This window comes from Zea mays, chromosome 4 (assembly GCF_902167145.1).
Source record: "Zea mays cultivar B73 chromosome 4, Zm-B73-REFERENCE-NAM-5.0, whole genome shotgun sequence".
NCBI lineage: Eukaryota > Viridiplantae > Streptophyta > Magnoliopsida > Poales > Poaceae > Zea > Zea mays.
Window position 1 is genome coordinate 39,318,189 of NC_050099.1, and position 18,097 is coordinate 39,336,285.

General features: G+C 46.0%; 1 protein-coding gene and 1 long non-coding RNA gene across 2 annotated transcripts; both read right to left on the reverse strand.

The window, feature by feature from the left end:
- Positions 1-11,693: 11,693 nt before the first annotated feature.
- LOC103653123 (auxin-induced protein 15A) lies at positions 11,694-12,454 on the reverse strand. The gene has a single exon (XM_008680087.4). It carries the CDS (start codon positions 12,220-12,222, stop codon positions 11,917-11,919), a length of 306 nt encoding a protein of 101 aa, XP_008678309.1. The 5' UTR covers positions 12,223-12,454; the 3' UTR covers positions 11,694-11,916.
- An 846-nt stretch (positions 12,455-13,300) lies between these two features.
- LOC103653124 (uncharacterized) lies at positions 13,301-16,062 on the reverse strand. Its single transcript, XR_002269062.3, has 2 exons — positions 15,955-16,062; positions 13,301-15,046 (listed from the first exon to the last, which is right to left on the reverse strand). It is a non-coding gene; the product is annotated as an uncharacterized lncRNA (long non-coding RNA).
- Positions 16,063-18,097: the final 2,035 nt, after the last annotated feature.

Here is an 18,097-nt window from a genome sequence, read left to right on the forward strand (position 1 = left end):
GTTGTAGTTTTTTTTGAATCTATCCATATCAAAAAAATAAGTTACAAATATCAACAACCACATTCATTATCTACATAATGCAACTAGTTTTTTTTGTTTAGGGACTTGGTAAATGCTTGTCAAATGTAGAGAGGAAATGGAGTTAGATGAGAAATAGCTAATTTAGGAAGTTCGTTTAGAGAGCTATTGGAGAGGCACAACAAGAATATTGAAAATCCCCGTCGCCTATTTTGATCTCGTCAGTTTTGTCCCAAGTCGACGGTTATTAAGCAATCCCCGTCGACCGTCCTCTAGTCGACGGGGATTAAATAATCCCCGTCGGTCTCTGTACGAAGCCGACGGGCGTTAATAATCCTCGTCGGTCGCTTTACCAGGCCAACGGGAGTTAATAATCCCTGTCGATATCTGGACCAAGCCGACGAGAGTTACTATTGTTAGGGACTCACCCGAGAGTCCAAGCTTCATTCCTCTGTCTCTAATTTTCTACCGCCGACGTGCTCGTGTTCTGCACCGCCGCTGCCTCCACCGAATTTTTTGCATTTTGGCCCTTTCTCGGAAAAAAATCACGTTTGGACCCTAGAAAATTTTAATGTCATTTTTGGACCCTTTGCTCGGCGCCATAGCCTATGGCGCCGAGGTAACACAGCTCGCCGCCATAGGCTATGGCGTCGAGGTACGTGCTGCGCTGGCACGAGCGGACGTCGTGGCACTGACGTGGCACCGATCTCGACGCCATAGATCTTGGCGCCGAGCTTAGTTGTGTACACAAAATTTGTCTAGCTCAGTCAGTTGAGTGCAAGGCTCTTAAGCTTATGGTTGTGGTTTCGAGCCCCATGGTGGACGTTTAATACTTTTTGTCTTTGTCGCTAATTTGTTTTTTTGTCCAGATTTTTCGTTTATGTCGCTGATTTGTCCGTCCAGATTTATTTCTCATCCAGATTTTTTTGTTTTTGTGACTGATTTGTTTATTCGTCCAGATTTTTTTTGTTTATCCAGCAAGCACAGCGACTGTGTGCCACAGTGGCCGTAAGCCATCAACTTCCCCTTGTTTGCTCAACTAACCACAATAAAAATCAAATGACAACACTCTTACTTCAATCATGACCACATAAAAAGAAGCACACATATTCATCTTTTTTCCTATGCACTAAATAAAAGTATACTCTATTATATACTTGTCTCGCGGCCATTGTGGCACACAACCGTTGTGCTCGCCGCATAAACAAAAAAATGTATGGACGAATAAACAAATCAGTCACAAAAATAAAAAAAATCTGGATGAGAAATAAATTTGGACGGACAAATCAGAGACATAAACGAAAAATCTGGACAACAAAAAACAAATCAGTGACAAAGACAAAAAAAATATTAAACGCCCACCGTGGGGCTCGAACCCACGACCACAAGGTTAAGAGCTGATAGTCGCCTAGAGGGGGGGTGAATAGGGCGAAACTGAAATTTACAAATATAAACACAACTACAAGCCGGGGTTAGCGTTAGTAATAATAAATGAGTCCGCGAGAGAGGGGGCAAAACAAATCGCAAGCAAATAAGGAGAGTGACACGCGGATTTGTTTTACCGAGGTTCGGTTCTTGCAAACCTACTCCCCGTTGAGGAGGCCACAAAGGCCGGGTCTCTTTCAACCCTTCCCTCTCTCAAACGGTCCCTCGGACCGAGTGAGCTTTCCTTCTTCTCAATCAACCGGGAACAAAACTTCCCCGCAAGGGCCACCACACAATCGGTGCCTCTTGCCTCGGTTACAATTGAGTGTTGATCACAAGAGCAAAAGAGAAAGAAAGAATGCGATCCAAGCGCAAGAGCTCAAATGAACACGGCAAATCACTCTCACTAGTCACTTAGGGTTTGTGTGGAATTGGAGAGGATTTGATCTCTTTGGGTGTGTCTAGAATTGAATGCCTAGCTCTTGTAAGTGGTTGAGAAGTGGAAAACTTGGATAGCAATGAATGTGGGGTGGTTGGGGTATTTATAGCCCCAACCACCAAATGTGGCCGTTGCTGGGAGCTCTCTGTTCGATGGCGCACCGGACAGTCCGGTGCACACCGGACAGTCCGGTGCCCCTGCCACGTCATCACTGCCGTTGGATTCTAGCCGTTGGAGCTTCTGACTTGTGGGCCCGCCTGGGTGTCCGGTGCACACCGGACATGCACTGTTTGATGTCCGGTGCACCGGTATGGGCAGCCCTGACGTCTGCGCGCGCTGCGCGCGCATTTAATGCTGCGCAGGGAGCCGTTGGCGCCGCAGAGAGCCGTTGCTCCGCTGTCACACCGGACAGTCCGGTGCACACCGGACAGTCCGGTGAATTTTAGCGGAGCGGCTGCCGCGCGAACCCGAGGCTGGCGAGTTCAGGAGGCCGAGCTTCCTTGGAGCACCGGACATGTCCGGTGCACACCGGACAGTCCGGTGAATTATAGCGCGCCGGCTTCCGAGAATTCCCGAGAGTGAAGAGTTGGAGTCTGAGTCCCCTGGTGCACCGGACAGGTACTGTTTACTGTCCGGTGGCACACCGGACAGTCCGGTGCGCCAGACCAGGGGTGCCCTCGGTTGCCCCTTTGCTCCTTTATTGAATCCAACACTTGGTCTTTTTATTGGCTAGATGTGAACCTTTTGCACCTGTATAACTTATACACTAGAGCAAACTAGTCAGTCCAATATTTGTGTTGGGCAATTCAACCACCAAAATTATTTAGGAACTAGGTGTAAGCCTAATTCCCTTTCAATCTCCCCCTTTTTGGTGATTGATGCCAACACAAACCAAAGCAAATATAGAAGTGCATAATTGAACTAGTTTACATAATGTAAGTGCAAAGGTTACTTGGAGTTGAGCCAATATAACTACTTACAAGATATGCAAGGAATGTTTCTTTCTTATATAACATTTTGGACCACGTTTGCACCACATGTTTTGTTTTTGCAAATTCTTTTTGTAAATCCATTTCAAAGATCTTTTGCAAATAGTCATAGGTACATGAATAAGAGTTTGCAAAGCATTTTCAAGATTTGAAATTGTCTCCCCCTATTTCAAATGCTTTTTCTTTGACTAAACAAAACTCCCCCTAAAAGAGATCCACCTCTTAGTGTTCAAGAGGGTTTTGATATACCATTTTTGAAATATTACTTTCTCCCCCTTTTGAACACAATAGGATACCAAATGATAAAGACTTTTGGAAAGCACTAAGTTTTTGAATTTGGTGGTGGTGGTGCGGTCCTTTTGCTTTGGGCTCATTTCTCCCCCTTTTTGGCATGAATCGCCAAAAACGGAATCATTAGAGCCCTAGAAGTAATTTCTTCCCCTTTGGTCATAAGAAAATGAGTTAAGATTATACCAAAGACGAGGTCCGGTCCTTTTGCTTTTGAGCTTTTACTCTCTCCCTCAAGGATGAAGTCCTTTTCCTTGATGCTCATTTCTCCCCCAAAGAAGAGAGAGTTGCTCGGAGTGATGGCGAAGTATGAGTTACGGAGTGGAAGGCTTTTTCTTCGCCGAAGACTCCAATTCCCTTTCAATATACCTATGACTTGGTTTGAAATAGACTTGAAAACACATTAGTCATAGCATATACAAGAGATATGATCAAAGGTATTCAAATGAGCTATGTGTGCAAGCTTAGCAAAAGAAATTTCTAGAATCAAGAATATTGAGCTCATGCCTAAGTCTGGTAAAGGATTGTTCATCAAGTGGTTTGGTAAAGATATCGGCTAATTGATCTTTAGTATTAATGTAAGAAATCTCGATATCCCCCTTTTGTTGGTGATCCCTAAGAAAATGATACCGAATGGCTATGTGCTTAGTGCGGCTATGCTCGACGGGATTGTCGGCCATTTTGATTGCACTCTCATTATCACATAGCAAAGGAACTTTGGTTAATTTGTAACCATAGTCCCGCAGGGTCTGCCTCATCCAAAGTAATTGCGCGCAACAATGACCTGCGGCAATGTACTCGGCTTCGGCGGTGGAAAGAGCGACCGAATTTTGCTTCTTTGAAGCCCAAGACACCAAGGATCTTCCCAAGAACTGGCAAGTCCCCGATGTGCTCTTCCTATTGATTTTGCACCCCGCCCAATCGGCATCAGAATAACCAATCAAATCAAATGTGGATCCCCGAGGGTACCAAAGCCCAAACTTAGGAGTATAAGCCAAATATCTCAAGATTCGTTTTACGGCCGTAAGGTGGGATTCCTTAGGGTCGGATTGGAATCTTGCACACATGCAAACGGAAAGCATAATGTCCGGTCGAGATGCACATAAATAAAGCAATGAACCAATCATCGACCGGTATACCTTTTGATCCACGGACTTACCTCCCGTGTCGAGGTCGAGATGCCCATTTGTTCCCATGGGTGTCTTGATGGGTTTGACATCCTTCATCCCAAACTTAGCAAGAATGTCTTGAGTGTACTTCGTTTGGCAAATGAAGGTGCCCTCTTGGAGTTGCTTGACTTGGAATCCTAGAAAATACTTCAACTCCCCCATCATCGACATCTCGAATTTCTGTGTCATGATCCTACTAAACTCTTCACATGTAGACTCGTTAGTAGACCCAAATATAATATCATCAACATAAATTTGGCATACAAACAAGTCATTCTCAAGAGTTTTAGTAAAGAGTGTAGGATCGGCCTTGCCAACTTTGAAGCCATTAGCAATAAGGAAATCTCTTAGGCATTCATACCATGCTCTTGGGGCTTGCTTGAGCCCATAAAGCGCCTTAGAGAGCCTATAGACATGGTTAGGGTACTCACTGTCTTCAAAGCCGGGAGGTTGCTCAACATAGACCTCTTCCTTGATTGGTCCGTTGAGGAAGGCACTTTTCACGTCCATTTGATAGAGCTTAAAGCCATGGTAAGTAGCATAGGCCAATAATATGCGAATTGACTCAAGCCTAGCTACGGGTGCATAGGTTTCACCAAAATCCAAACCTTCGACTTGTGAATACCCTTTGGCCACGAGTCGAGCTTTGTTCCTTGTCACCACACCATGCTCATCTTGCTTGTTGCGGAAGACCCATTTGGTTCCTACAACATTTTGGTTAGGACGTGGAACTAAATGCTAGACCTCATTCCTCGTGAAATTGTTGAGCTCCTCTTGCATCGCCACCACCCAATCCGAATCTTGGAGAGCTTCCTCTACCCTGTGTGGCTCAATAGAGGAAACAAAAGAGTAATGTTCACAAAAATGAGCAACCCGAGATCGAGTAGTTACCCCCTTATGAATGTCGCCGAGGATGGTGTCGACGGGGTGATCTCGTTGGATTGCTTGGTGGACTCTTGGGTGTGGCGGTCTTGGTTCTTCCTCATCCTCCTTTTCTTGATCATTTGTATCTCCCCCTTGATCATTGCTATCATCTTGAGGTGGCTCGTCTTCTTGATTTTGCTCTTCATCATTTTGAGCCTCATCCTCATTTTGAGTTGGTGGAGATGCTTGCATGGAGGAGGATGGTTGATCTTGTGTACTTGGAGGCTCTTCGGATTCCTTAGGACACACATCCCCGATGGACATGTTCCTTAGCGCGATGCATGGAGCCTGTTCTTCACCTATCTCATCAAGATCAACTTGCTCTACTTGAGAGCCGTTAGTTTCATCAAACACAACGTCACAAGAGACTTCAACTAGTCCAGTGGACTTGTTAAAGACCCTATATGCCCTTGTGTTTGAGTCATAACCAAGTAAAAAGCCTTCTACAGTTTTAGGAGCAAATTTAGATTTTCTACCTCTTTTAATAAGAATGAAGCATTTGCTACCAAAAACTCTAAAATATGAAATGTTGGGCTTTTTACCGGTTAGGAGTTCATATGATGTCTTCTTGAGGATTCGGTGAAGATATAACCGGTTGATGGCGTAGCAGGCGGTGTTGACCGCTTCGGCCCAAAACCGGTCCGGTGTCTTGTACTCATCAAGCATGGTTCTTGCCATGTCCAATAGAGTTCGATTCTTCCTCTCCACTACACCATTTTGTTGTGGCGTGTAGGGAGAGGAGAACTCATGCTTGATGCCCTCCTCCTCAAGGAAGCCTTCAATTTGAGAGTTCTTGAACTCCGTCCCGTTGTCGCTTCTTATTTTCTTGATCCTTAAGGCGAACTCATTTTGAGCCCGTCTCAAGAATCCCTTTAAGGTCTCTTGGGTTTGAGATTTTTCCTGTAAAAAGAATACCCAAGTGAAGCGAGAGTAATCATCCACAATAACTAGACAGTACTTACTCCCGCCGATGCTTATGTAAGCGATCGGGCCGAATAGATCCATGTGTAGGAGCTCCAGTGGCCTGTCAGTCGTCATTATGTTCTTGTGTGGATGATGAGTGCCAACTTGCTTCCCTGCTTGGCATGCGCTACAAATCCTGTCTTTCTCAAAATGAACATTGGTTAGTCCTAAAATGTGCTCTCCCTTTAGAAGCTTATGAAGATTCTTCATCCCAACATGGGCTAGTCGGCGGTGCCAGAGCCAACCCATGTTAGTCTTAGCAATTAAACATGTGTCGAGCTCAGCTCTATCAAAATCTACCAAGTATAGCTGACCCTCTAACACACCCTTAAATGCTATTGAATCATCACTTCTTCTAAAGACAGTGACACCTATATCAGTAAAAAGACAGTTGTAGCCCATTTGACATAATTGGGAAACAGAAAGCAAGTTGTAGTCTAAGGAATCAACAAGAAAAACATTGGAAATAGAATGGTCAGGAGATATAGCAATTTTACCCAATCCTTTGACCAAACCTTGATTTCCATCCCCGAATGTGATAGCTCGTTGGGGATCTTGGTTTTTCTCATATGAGGAGAACATCCTTTTCTCCCCTGTCATGTGGTTTGTGCACCCGCTGTCGAGTATCCAACTTGAGCCCCCGGATGCATAAACCTACAAAACAAATTTAGTTCTTGATTTTAGGTACCCAAACTGTTTTGGGTCCTTTGGCATTAGATACAAGAACTTTGGGTACCCAAACACAAGTCTTGGAACCCTTGTGCTTGCCCCCAACAAACTTGGCAACGACCTTGCCGGATTTGTTAGTCAAAACATAAGAAGCATCAAAAGTCTTAAATGAAATGCTATGTTCATTTGATGCATTAGAAATTTTCTTTCTAGGCAACTTGGCACGGGTTGGTTGCCTAGAGCTAGATGTCTCACCCTTATACATAAAAGCATGATTGGGGCCAGAGTGAGACTTCCTAGAATGAATTTTCCTAATTTTGCTCTCGGGATAACCGGCAGGGTACAAAATGTAACCCTCGTTATCCTGAGGCATGGGAGCTTTGCCCTTAACAAAGTTAGACAAATTTTTAGGAGGGGCATTAAGTTTGACATTGTCTCCCCTTTGGAAGCCAATGCCATCCTTGATGCCAGGGCGTCTCCCATTATAGAGCATACTTCTAGCAAATTTAAATTTTTCATTTTCTAAGTTATGCTCGGCAATTTTAGCATCTAATTTTGCTATATGATCATTTTGTTGTTTAATTAAAGCCATATGATCAAGAATAGCATTAACATCAATATCTCTACATCTAGTGCAAATAGAAACATGCTCAATATTAGATGTAGAGGGTTTGCAAGATTTAAGTTCTACAACCTTAGCATGCAACATTTCATTCTTAGTTCTAAGGTCGGAAATAGTAGCATTGCAAACATCAAAATTTTTAGCCTTAGCAATTAAATTTTCATTCTCTAATCTAAGGCTAGCAAGAGATGCATTTAATTCATCAATCTTAGCAAGCAAGTCAACGTTATCATCTCTAAGATTGGGAATTGAAACATTACAAACATGTGAATCAACCTTAGCATTTAAAATAGCATTTTCATTTCTAAGGTTGTCAATCATCTCACGACAAGTGCTTAGCTCACTAGATAATTTTTCACATTTTTCTACTTCTAGAGCATAAGCCTTTTTAACCTTAACATGTTTCTTGTTTTCTTTAATTAGATAATCCTCTTGGGAATCCAAAAGGTCATCCTTTTCATGAATAGCACTAACCAATTCATTTAATTTTTCTTTTTGAGCTATGTTAAGGTTGGCAAAAAGGGAACGCAAATTATCTTCCTCATCACTAGCATTGTCATCACTAGAGGATTCATATTTAGTGGAGGATTTAGATTTAACCTTCTTTTTGCCGTCCTTTGCCATGAGGCACTTGTGGCCGACGTTGGGGAAGAGGAGTCCCTTGGTGACGGCGATGTTGGCGGCGTCCTCGTCGTCGGAGGAGTCGCTTGAGCTCTCGTCGGAGTCCCACTCGCGACAAATATGGGCATCGCCGCCCTTCTTCTTGTAATACCTCTTCTTTTCCTTTCGTCTCCCCTTCTTGTCGTCACCTCGGTCACTGTCACTAGATATAGGACATTTAGCAATAAAATGACCGGGCTTACCACACTTGTAGCAAACCTTCTTGGAGCGGGACTTGTAGTCTTTCCCCCTCCTTTGTTTGAGGATTTGGCGGAAGCTCTTGATGACGAGCGCCATCTCCTCATTGTCAAGCTTGGAGGCGTCTATTGGTTGTCGGCTTGGTGTAGACTCCTCCTTCTTTTCTTCCGTCGCCTTGAATGCAACGGGTTGAGCTTCGGATGGCTCGCCAAGCTCGTTGATTTTCCTCGAGCCTTCTATCATGCACTCAAAACTTACAAAATGCCCGATAACTTCCTCGGGGGTCATTTTAGTATATCTAGGGTTACCACGAATCAATTGAACTTGAGTGAGATTTAGAAAAATGAGAGATCTTAAAATAACATTTACCACTTCGTGGTCATCCCACTTCTTGCTCCCGAGGTTGCGCACTTGGTTCACCAAAGTCTTGAGCCGGTTGTACATGTGTTGTGGCTCCTCCCCTTTTTGAAGCCGGAACCGACCGAGCTCCCCCTCGATCGTTTCCCGCTTGGTGATCTTGGTGAGCTCATCTCCCTCGTGCGCAGTTTTGAGCACATCCCAAATCTCCTTTGCATTTTTTAACCCTTGCACTTTGTTGTATTCTTCCTTGCTTAGAGAGGCAAGGAGTATGGTTGTGGCTTGAGAGTTGAAGTGCTCGATTTGGGCCACCTCATCCTCATCATAGTTTTCATCCCCTACGGATGGTACCTGCGCACCAAACTCAACAACATCCCATATGCTTTTGTGGAGCGAGATTAGATGAAATCGCATTAAATCGCTCCACCTAGCGTAATCTTCACCATCAAAAGTTGGTGGTTTGCCTAGTGGGACGGAAAGTAAAGGTGTATGTTTGGAAATGCGAGGGTAGCGTAGAGGGATCTTACTATACTTCTTGCGCTCTTGGCGCTTAGAAGTGACGGAGGGCGCATCGGAGTCGGAGGTCGATGTTGATGAAGTGTCGGTCTCGTAGTAGACCACCTTCCTCATCCTTTTGTGCTTGTCGCCTTTCCGATGCGGCTTGTGGGAAGAAGATTTTTCCTTCTTCTCTTTGTGGTGAGAAGAAGATTTCTTCTCCTTCCCTTTGTTGGAGGAGCTCTTCTTCTTCTCCCTCCTTTTGGTGCGGGACTCTTCCGATGAAGTGCTCCCGTAGCTTGTAGTGGGCTTTTCGCCGGTCTCCATCTCCTTCTTGGCGTGATCTCCCGACATCACTTCGAGCGGTTAGGCTCTAATGAAGCACCGAGCTCTGATACCAATTGATAGTCGCCTAGAGGGGGGGTGAATAGGGCGAAACTGAAATTTACAAATATAAACACAACTACAAGCCGGGGTTAGCGTTAGTAATAATAAATGAGTCCGCGAGAGAGGGGGCAAAACAAATCGCAAGCAAATAAGGAGAGTGACACGCGGATTTGTTTTACCGAGGTTCGGTTCTTGCAAACCTACTCCCCGTTGAGGAGGCCACAAAGGCCGGGTCTCTTTCAACCCTTCCCTCTCTCAAACGGTCCCTCGGACCGAGTGAGCTTTCCTTCTTCTCAATCAACCGGGAACAAAACTTCCCCGCAAGGGCCACCACACAATCGGTGCCTCTTGCCTCGGTTACAATTGAGTGTTGATCACAAGAGCAAAAGAGAAAGAAAGAATGTGATCCAAGCGCAAGAGCTCAAATGAACACGGCAAATCACTCTCACTAGTCACTTAGGGTTTGTGTGGAATTGGAGAGGATTTGATCTCTTTGGGTGTGTCTAGAATTGAATGCCTAGCTCTTGTAAGTGGTTGAGAAGTGGAAAACTTGGATAGCAATGAATGTGGGGTGGTTGGGGTATTTATAGCCCCAACCACCAAATGTGGCCGTTGCTGGGAGCTCTCTGTTCGATGGCGCACCGGACAGTCCGGTGCACACCGGACAGTCCGGTGCCCCTGCCACGTCATCACTGCCGTTGGATTCTAGCCGTTGGAGCTTCTGACTTGTGGGCCCGCCTGGGTGTCCGGTGCACACCGGACATGCACTGTTTGATGTCCGGTGCACCGGTATGGGCAGCCCTGACGTCTGCGCGCGCTGCGCGCGCATTTAATGCTGCGCAGGGAGCCGTTGGCGCCGCAGAGAGCCGTTGCTCCGCTGTCACACCGGACAGTCCGGTGCACACCGGACAGTCCGGTGAATTTTAGCGGAGCGGCTGCCGCGCGAACCCGAGGCTGGCGAGTTCAGGAGGCCGAGCTTCCTTGGAGCACCGGACATGTCCGGTGCACACCGGACAGTCCGGTGAATTATAGCGCGCCGGCTTCCGAGAATTCCCGAGAGTGAAGAGTTGGAGTCTGAGTCCCCTGGTGCACCGGACAGGTACTGTTTACTGTCCGGTGGCACACCGGACAGTCCGGTGCGCCAGACCAGGGGTGCCCTCGGTTGCCCCTTTGCTCCTTTATTGAATCCAACACTTGGTCTTTTTATTGGCTAGATGTGAACCTTTTGCACCTGTATAACTTATACACTAGAGCAAACTAGTCAGTCCAATATTTGTGTTGGGCAATTCAACCACCAAAATTATTTAGGAACTAGGTGTAAGCCTAATTCCCTTTCAAGAGCCTTGCGCTCTACCAACTGAGCTAGACGGGCTTTGTGTACACAATTGAGCTCGGCGCCAAGATTTATGGCGGCGAGCTCGGTGCCAAGATTTATGGCGCCAAGCTCGGTGTCACGTCTGCGCCACGACGTCCGTTTGTGTCAGCGCAACACGTACCTCGGCGCCATAGCCTATGGCGCCGAGCTGTGTTACCTCGGCGCCATAGGATATGGCGCTAAGCAAAGGGTCCAAAAATGACACTAAAATTTTCTAGGGTCTAAACATGTTTTTTTTAGGAAGGGCCAAAATGCAAAAAATTCGGCTGCCTCCGCCCGTCTTCTCTCCCACCGCCGCCGCCCGAGGGGGGTTTATGTTTGAATCCATGAAGATATTGCATGATGGATTTAATCCCACTATAGAATTGGGTGTAAGGTATAGATTCACCCTATGCAAACCTAGATTAAATTTATAGTGGGATTTAACCCAAATAATGCATGCCCCGCTAATGGGTGATGGATTTCCCCTCATAAGTTTTTACCATATGGTCATTTCCTGCCATCCTAACAACTTCTAATTCATGAATTGGATTGGTTGACATAACCCCATAAAATTGTGGGTTGGGTAAAGCAGTTAATTTGACATGGGGTTGAGGTAGATATGGGATGGAATTTTTGTTTTAAGAGCAATGGCATCAGCTCTACTATTTATTAATTTAAAAGGGAAAACAAATAGTTCATAAAATTGTGTAGAGTAGAAGCTAGCTAGCATTGGTCAGAATAATAAGCAGGGTGAGAGAAGAGCTTATTCTTCCAATTCCCAATCACAATCTTTACAGTGTCGTCAAGCAAAACCCAACACTATTGCTGCTACGATCGACACCACCCCAAAAGAGAACAATAATTTTGTCCTAGCTAGGTGGAACTGGAAGCGGAATTAATCTATCGACACGGCCGGACTCTAACTCGATCGATCGGCGCGGGCACGCACGCGATCGTCAGTGATGGTGGTGGCCGTCCCCGGCGGCGGCGGCGCCCACGATGTGAGCGAACTCGGTCTCGGAGGCGCAGGGGATGGTGAGGCCGCCGCAGCGGTGGTCGAAGCCGAACTCGTCCTCCACCCGCTTCAGCAGCGTGACGAAGGCTGGGTGGCTGAGGCACGCCGTTGGGATGACCAGCCGCTTCCGCCCCTCGCCCACGTACACCGCCAGGTGGCCCCGCGGCACGTCCGCCGTCGCCGACGGTCGGGTCCTCGCGAGGTGCAGCCTCGTCATCAGCTGCTGCCCCAGCTTTCCCGCCGCCATCTCTAGCTCTAGCTATGTGTGTGTCGGTGATTGTTGCACAAAGTCGTGTGTATCTTTATCTTCTTCGGTGATTGTAGCTCTAGCTCTAGCTGCTGCTAGATTTGGAGCTCAAGAGCTTTGTGTGGCGGCCTGTGCTGTGACTGTGAGGACCAAGGTTGGGCCGGTCTTTTATAGCGCCTCGGACCAGCTAGCTCGGTCTCAGAGGCAGCATGCATGGAGATGGAGCCAATCTTGCCATGGCACCCAACAACGCGCGCCTACCGGATAAATTAGAAAGAATCATGGAAGCATACAGTACGGAGTAGTAGTGTAGTGTGGCACGCACCACTTGCAGTTTCTTGTTGGTGATATGATGATGATCATAAAGCTGGGCATATATGCATGTCAATCACATGCTGCATGCAGCAGCACTGGCACTAATGAGTAGTGATGTACACCCTTTATTCATAAATATATTTATGACATCGTTAACTTTTTTTTAAAAAAAACTTTGATCATTCATCTTATTCAAAATATTTATTTAAAAATGTAAAATTTTAAATTAAACATAAACTATCTTAAATAATAAAATAAATCATAACAAAATAAATAATAAGTTTTCGTTAAAAATCATATATTTATGAAGGAGATACCCGCATCTATCTATCATCGACATGATCTGGCAGCTAGGACTGCTAGGTACATAGCTAGCTGCTGCTAGTCGAGTAGACAGATGGGCCAGCTAGCTGCGGGGCAACGGTACGGGTGCGTTGCACCTTTGCACGGCGCGCGCGAGGAGAGGGGCCGACCATGTCAAGCTGAGGCGGCTGCATGGACGTGGACGTCCGTTCTTTTCTTTGCGCAATCACTGAGACAACACAAGTGCGACTCAGTCACTGCTCACTGCTGCACTCACCACCAGGGGGCAGGCAGACCATGCACAGAATCGGCTGCATGCGTGCGTGATTGCAGTACGGCCACTGCATGCACAGCAGCAGGCCGTGTGCAGCTGTCTGGAGTTCCTTTTTTTAATATGTATACAAGGTCGGCGTTTGTTCCCAGTTTTCCTGTAGTGTTAGGATAAACCCAAAACGAATAATTCATGTGAACGGAGGGAGTATATAAATACCTCACAAGGGCTCAAGAGTCATTCTTCATTACAATAGCCTCACTGAATGGGCCCTAGTTGAGCCGTTACCAGGGTTACAGGGCCATCAGATCCTCAAAGGCGAAGGCTAAACTGCATCCTGGTCCAAGGGCCCTCCATCACATAGCCCTTGAAGTTTTCCCAAAAGGCCCTCGGAGTGGCTTTAGTCACGTTCTAGGCCCTTTGCTTGTCCCGTCCCGTCATCTTTTGCATGTAGCCTTTGGCTCGAAAGGCTTTGCTGTTGTCGTCGAGGTCGAGCAAAGGTCCCATGGAGCCTTCGCGGTTGGTCCTAGTTGCGTCTCTTTGGGGGGCCTTTATTTGCGAGCCAACCACCGGAGGTCTCAACTCCCAAATATACCTGCGTGACTGATAGGGATGGCCGCCACCGCGCCTAACCAGCAGACTCTAGAAGCAAATGTATCTTACAAAGTTATTTTGCAAAAAAAGAAGTTTTTTTTGCAACATGCATATACCTCTATCAGTTGAGGCTATAAGTGGAAGCTGAAGTTAAGCAAATAGTTTGAAATGACCTTTCATCATGGTTAGCAACAGCAAGCGACACCACCATGCTTGTTTTCCCAACAGCATATCGTATTTTGAGTAATCAAATCAGGAGTACTGGGGGCAGCGAGATTGTTGGGATCACTCAAAATCTAAGATTTATAACATTCTTGTCGACCTGTCCCCGCTGCAGGACCTCGGCGGCTGGGAGCTTTTCTAATCTCTTCACTGGATAATAGGTATACAAAGTTCACATATTTGCAATGAAAATAAACAAAACCATATGCAAAAGAAAAAAAAGGAGGTCTATACAACTCTATAACAGAATATACAATGTCAATTAACATTGTATATATTAAATAAAGGTGCATAATCGCAATTTAATATGCACAATGACTATAGATATTTTTTAAATATTCGAAATGAAAATAAACAAAATCATACGCAAAAGAAAAATGTAACCTAAGTGTGCAAAAATCTGCATAGCAACTGTCTCCAAGGACCTGCAACTTGCTTTTATTAAATCCTTATCTTCATCCTTCCTTTGCAGATTACTCCAAAACCTTAGCCAATAGGTAACTCAAAAAAGAACTCGCAAATAAGTGAGAGAGGGTTTTTTTTTTGTCAAAGATTAGATCATTCCTACATGTACAGATAGCCCAGCATAAAACAGAAACACATGTAAGGATGGTTGGTGGTTTGCAATCATTATCATGTAATAGGCGATCTAATGGCTTTCCTATTGCGTGTGTCTGTTTGTGGATGGTAGTGTCATGCTTTTGTACTCGGCCCTAACTTCTATTGAAGGGAAGGCTGGAAATGTTTCCATTATCTAAAAATACAGCTCTGTAACAGAATATAGAATGTCTATTAATATTATATACAGTAAATAAAAGTGCATAATCGCAATCCAATATGTACAGGGACTATTGATATTCATGTGGAGGTGAAAACTGAAATACATAGCATAAATGTATGATAACATACATTACAGTGATATTTGGGGGAGGATCAAACGTATCCAGAATTGTTTTGAAAGAATCGTTTTGGAAGCCTCTGTGTTATTGTAAAATATTATTACATATGTATAGTTAGACTTGAAAAGAACTACTACTGCAGAAAAAGGTCAGACAGAACAAAGCTTCTATTTCCAATAATCCTGATGCCATTCCAGATTGTTGAGGGAACATATATATCCTGATGCCATAAATAATAAAAAATGTATGACAGTTTGAAAGGTTTTACATATATATTCTTATTTTCAAATGATATAAAATGATTAAAAATTTGAATCCAGCCACGAGAAGATTACAAACAGAAGCTTTTGTAATCTATTCACTGGATAATACACACACAAAGTTCACATATTTGCAGTGAAAATAAACGGAACCATATGTAAAAGATACCATATCCATGTTCAATGCAAAAGGCTGTTCGAAGAATTTAGCAAGTTACACTTATAATATCTGAATATTGGGGAGCCCTGCGAAGTTCTGTGGGGGACGTTGCCATCCTGCTCCGCCATCGCCAATTTTTTTTTATTTTCTTTGATCTAGAAATTATGGATGACACTTCTAAAATGTAAACTAAATCATTCATACACAGTTTGACAGGAACAAATATGTTGTTAGTGGATTCTGCCCAATCACACCAAAGTAACATAATTATCCAAGGTTTAATTCTCCATAAAACAGATAGCCAAAACAAACTAAAATTTTGTGCTGAGATGACCAAACATATCAAATGGTATGCACAATTGAAACAAAATGTTATTGAACACTTACTGGTTGACATGAACTGACTTGGGAGCATATAAGCATTATAACGGAGAAACCAAGAGACAAACAAAGTTGACAGAGACTCATTCAAGTGGGACGCTAATATCAAGCAACAACTTGTTCTATATGAAATTGGAGAACGGGAGGGTACAGGGTGTGGTATTTATGTAGCCTGAGTTTGTGCACATAGATATTGAATTAGAAAGATCATTAATCACAGATCCAGAAATACAAACACGAAATAGCTGAAAGGTGGAAAAGTAGTAAATATGTAGTATAAACAATTAAGGAGACAGAAATAGAGTGAGGGCGTGGCAGTGGAATCACCAGATCGGCAAGGCGCTCACGTACAGACGTACAGGGCACCGCATCGGGACGACTGAAACATCGGCTCGGCCCGGTCACAGGGAGGGGGGGGGGGGGGGGGGGGGGGGGGGGGGGGTCGCATGTGCCGGGGGGCAGGAGATGATGGAGCAGCGGCTGCGCCGAGGACTTAGTGTTGCCGCGGGCAGGTCCAGGGGCAGAGGGGCCGTCACTGTGGTCGCCTGTGCTGGTACGACAGGAGAGGCTGGAGCAGCGCTGCAGCGGGGTCGTGGCGAGCAGTGGCGTCGTCGAGGGCTTGGCATCGCTGCGGGCGAGGCCAGGAGCAGAGCTGGGAGAGGTGGTGCAGTGGTGGTGCGGCGATGAGGTGAGAGAGGAGAAGCGTTGGGCCAGGGGCAGAGCTGGGCGAGGTGGGAATGGCGGTGGTGCGGTGCTGATGTGAGGGAGGAGAGGCGTCGACACTGTTCTTCGGATTTTGAGAAGCTCATGATCGTTGTTTGGTGGCCGTTGGAAAAAGATCGGACGGCTGAGAACATAGGAGATGACGTGGACCCTCTCACAGGCCTGCTTTGCGCTTAGCTTTGAATTGCTAGCCTGGATGGATGCATGGTTTCGTTGCAACTTGCAAGTGGCCGCCGAGGCGCCGAGAAGCTAGCAAGCAGGTCGAGCACATGGGATGTGGCAGTCAGTGGTGTCGTGTGGCATCTTCGATCGAGTTCCAGAGTCGTCCAATGCAACACACTGCGTGGGCCTCCATATATACCAGGCTGATCTGGTGATGTAATGCAAACCAGCGGCGGCGAGATGAGACTTCACATGCATCGCCGCCGCAAGTCCATACCTAGCTCTTTAGATATTGTTTCCTTGTGCTCACATCCTCTCTAGGTAGGTAGGTATGTCAGTCACTTAACGGGCCATGGCCTACTTACAGTTCAGCGACACGCAGGCCGGCTTACGGGCCCAACACATAGCAATAGCATGGCTGTAGTAGCATACCTGCTGACATCAACACGCCAATAAGTTTACTACTGTTAAGTAACCCTAGTTAAGGTTATGTAGGCAAATACCAGCTTTACTCCTGAGGGGTCTCACATCTCTATATAAAGAACATGTACACCCTTTCATATTACAGAGATCAGAAAGAGGCTAGAGGTCCAACCCTATATTCAGTGTCTCGTGTGTTTCCTCTGTCGTGCTTATGGGAAGAGAGACGAGTTCTCTACATCTTCTTACGCCTCTACTGCTGACGGGAGGGAAGGGAGCGGATCTGGTGATCTGTGGTAACGTAGTTCTCAACACGTTATCAGCACGCTCTACCTCGACGTTGCTACGGGATTGGATCTGCATCAACTCTCCGTCAATCCGGCAGGTCTCCGGCCTAGCCGAACTGTCCTACGCGACAGACTTCGATTCCACTACACAATCGAATGGTATGTCCTTCTAAGTAGATTGGATCTGCTTGTTCGTTGGAGAAGAACATGCGACGGTGGCTTTGGTCTCGCGCTACATGAATCGTCGTGACAGATAGGGCCAGCAGTCGAACGTCCGAACCTACGCGCAGCGACTGGTAGTCCCCTGCGCCTGCAGCCATCACGAATCAGCAGATACCACGAATTGGCCGCCTGCATGCCTTCAGGTAGGCTGCGACCTGTTCTCTGCTGGATCGAATCGCTCGGTCGGCCTCCTTGTCGTGCGTGACGGGCGATATGGCTCTTTTCTGTGGAGATCGTCCTCTTCTCCAGCGCGGCCTCTGCTCTGCCTCGCCCGCCTGACGAAGGATCCATGGCTCGCCGGGCGCTCTGTTGCCTGCTTTGTGCGTAGCAACTTGGCCGGATCAGGACCTCCACGCCCTACGCGTAGCAGATGGAGGTGCACACGCTGAAGAACGGTGTGGACGTGTGGTTGGGTCCCCATCGATTTTAGCGGCGGGTACGCACTAGTGACGACTGGCGAGTTTTGCGCATGCAATCGCTGGGATCCTTCAATCTAGCCATCAAGTGGACCTTACGTTTCTTGCATGTTTGACTTGTTCTTTGGGAAACAGTAACTCGTCGGATAGGCTACGAGCGACATTTTATCTGCTAACTATTGACGGCTCATATACATGTTGAATTTCGTATTTCTACCTTAATAAAAGAATTATGCATGT

Coding starts and splice junctions, on each gene's coding strand:
- LOC103653123 (XM_008680087.4), bottom strand. CDS start 12,222: ATGGCGGCGGGAAAGCTGGGGCAGCAGCTGATGACGAGGCTGCACCTC.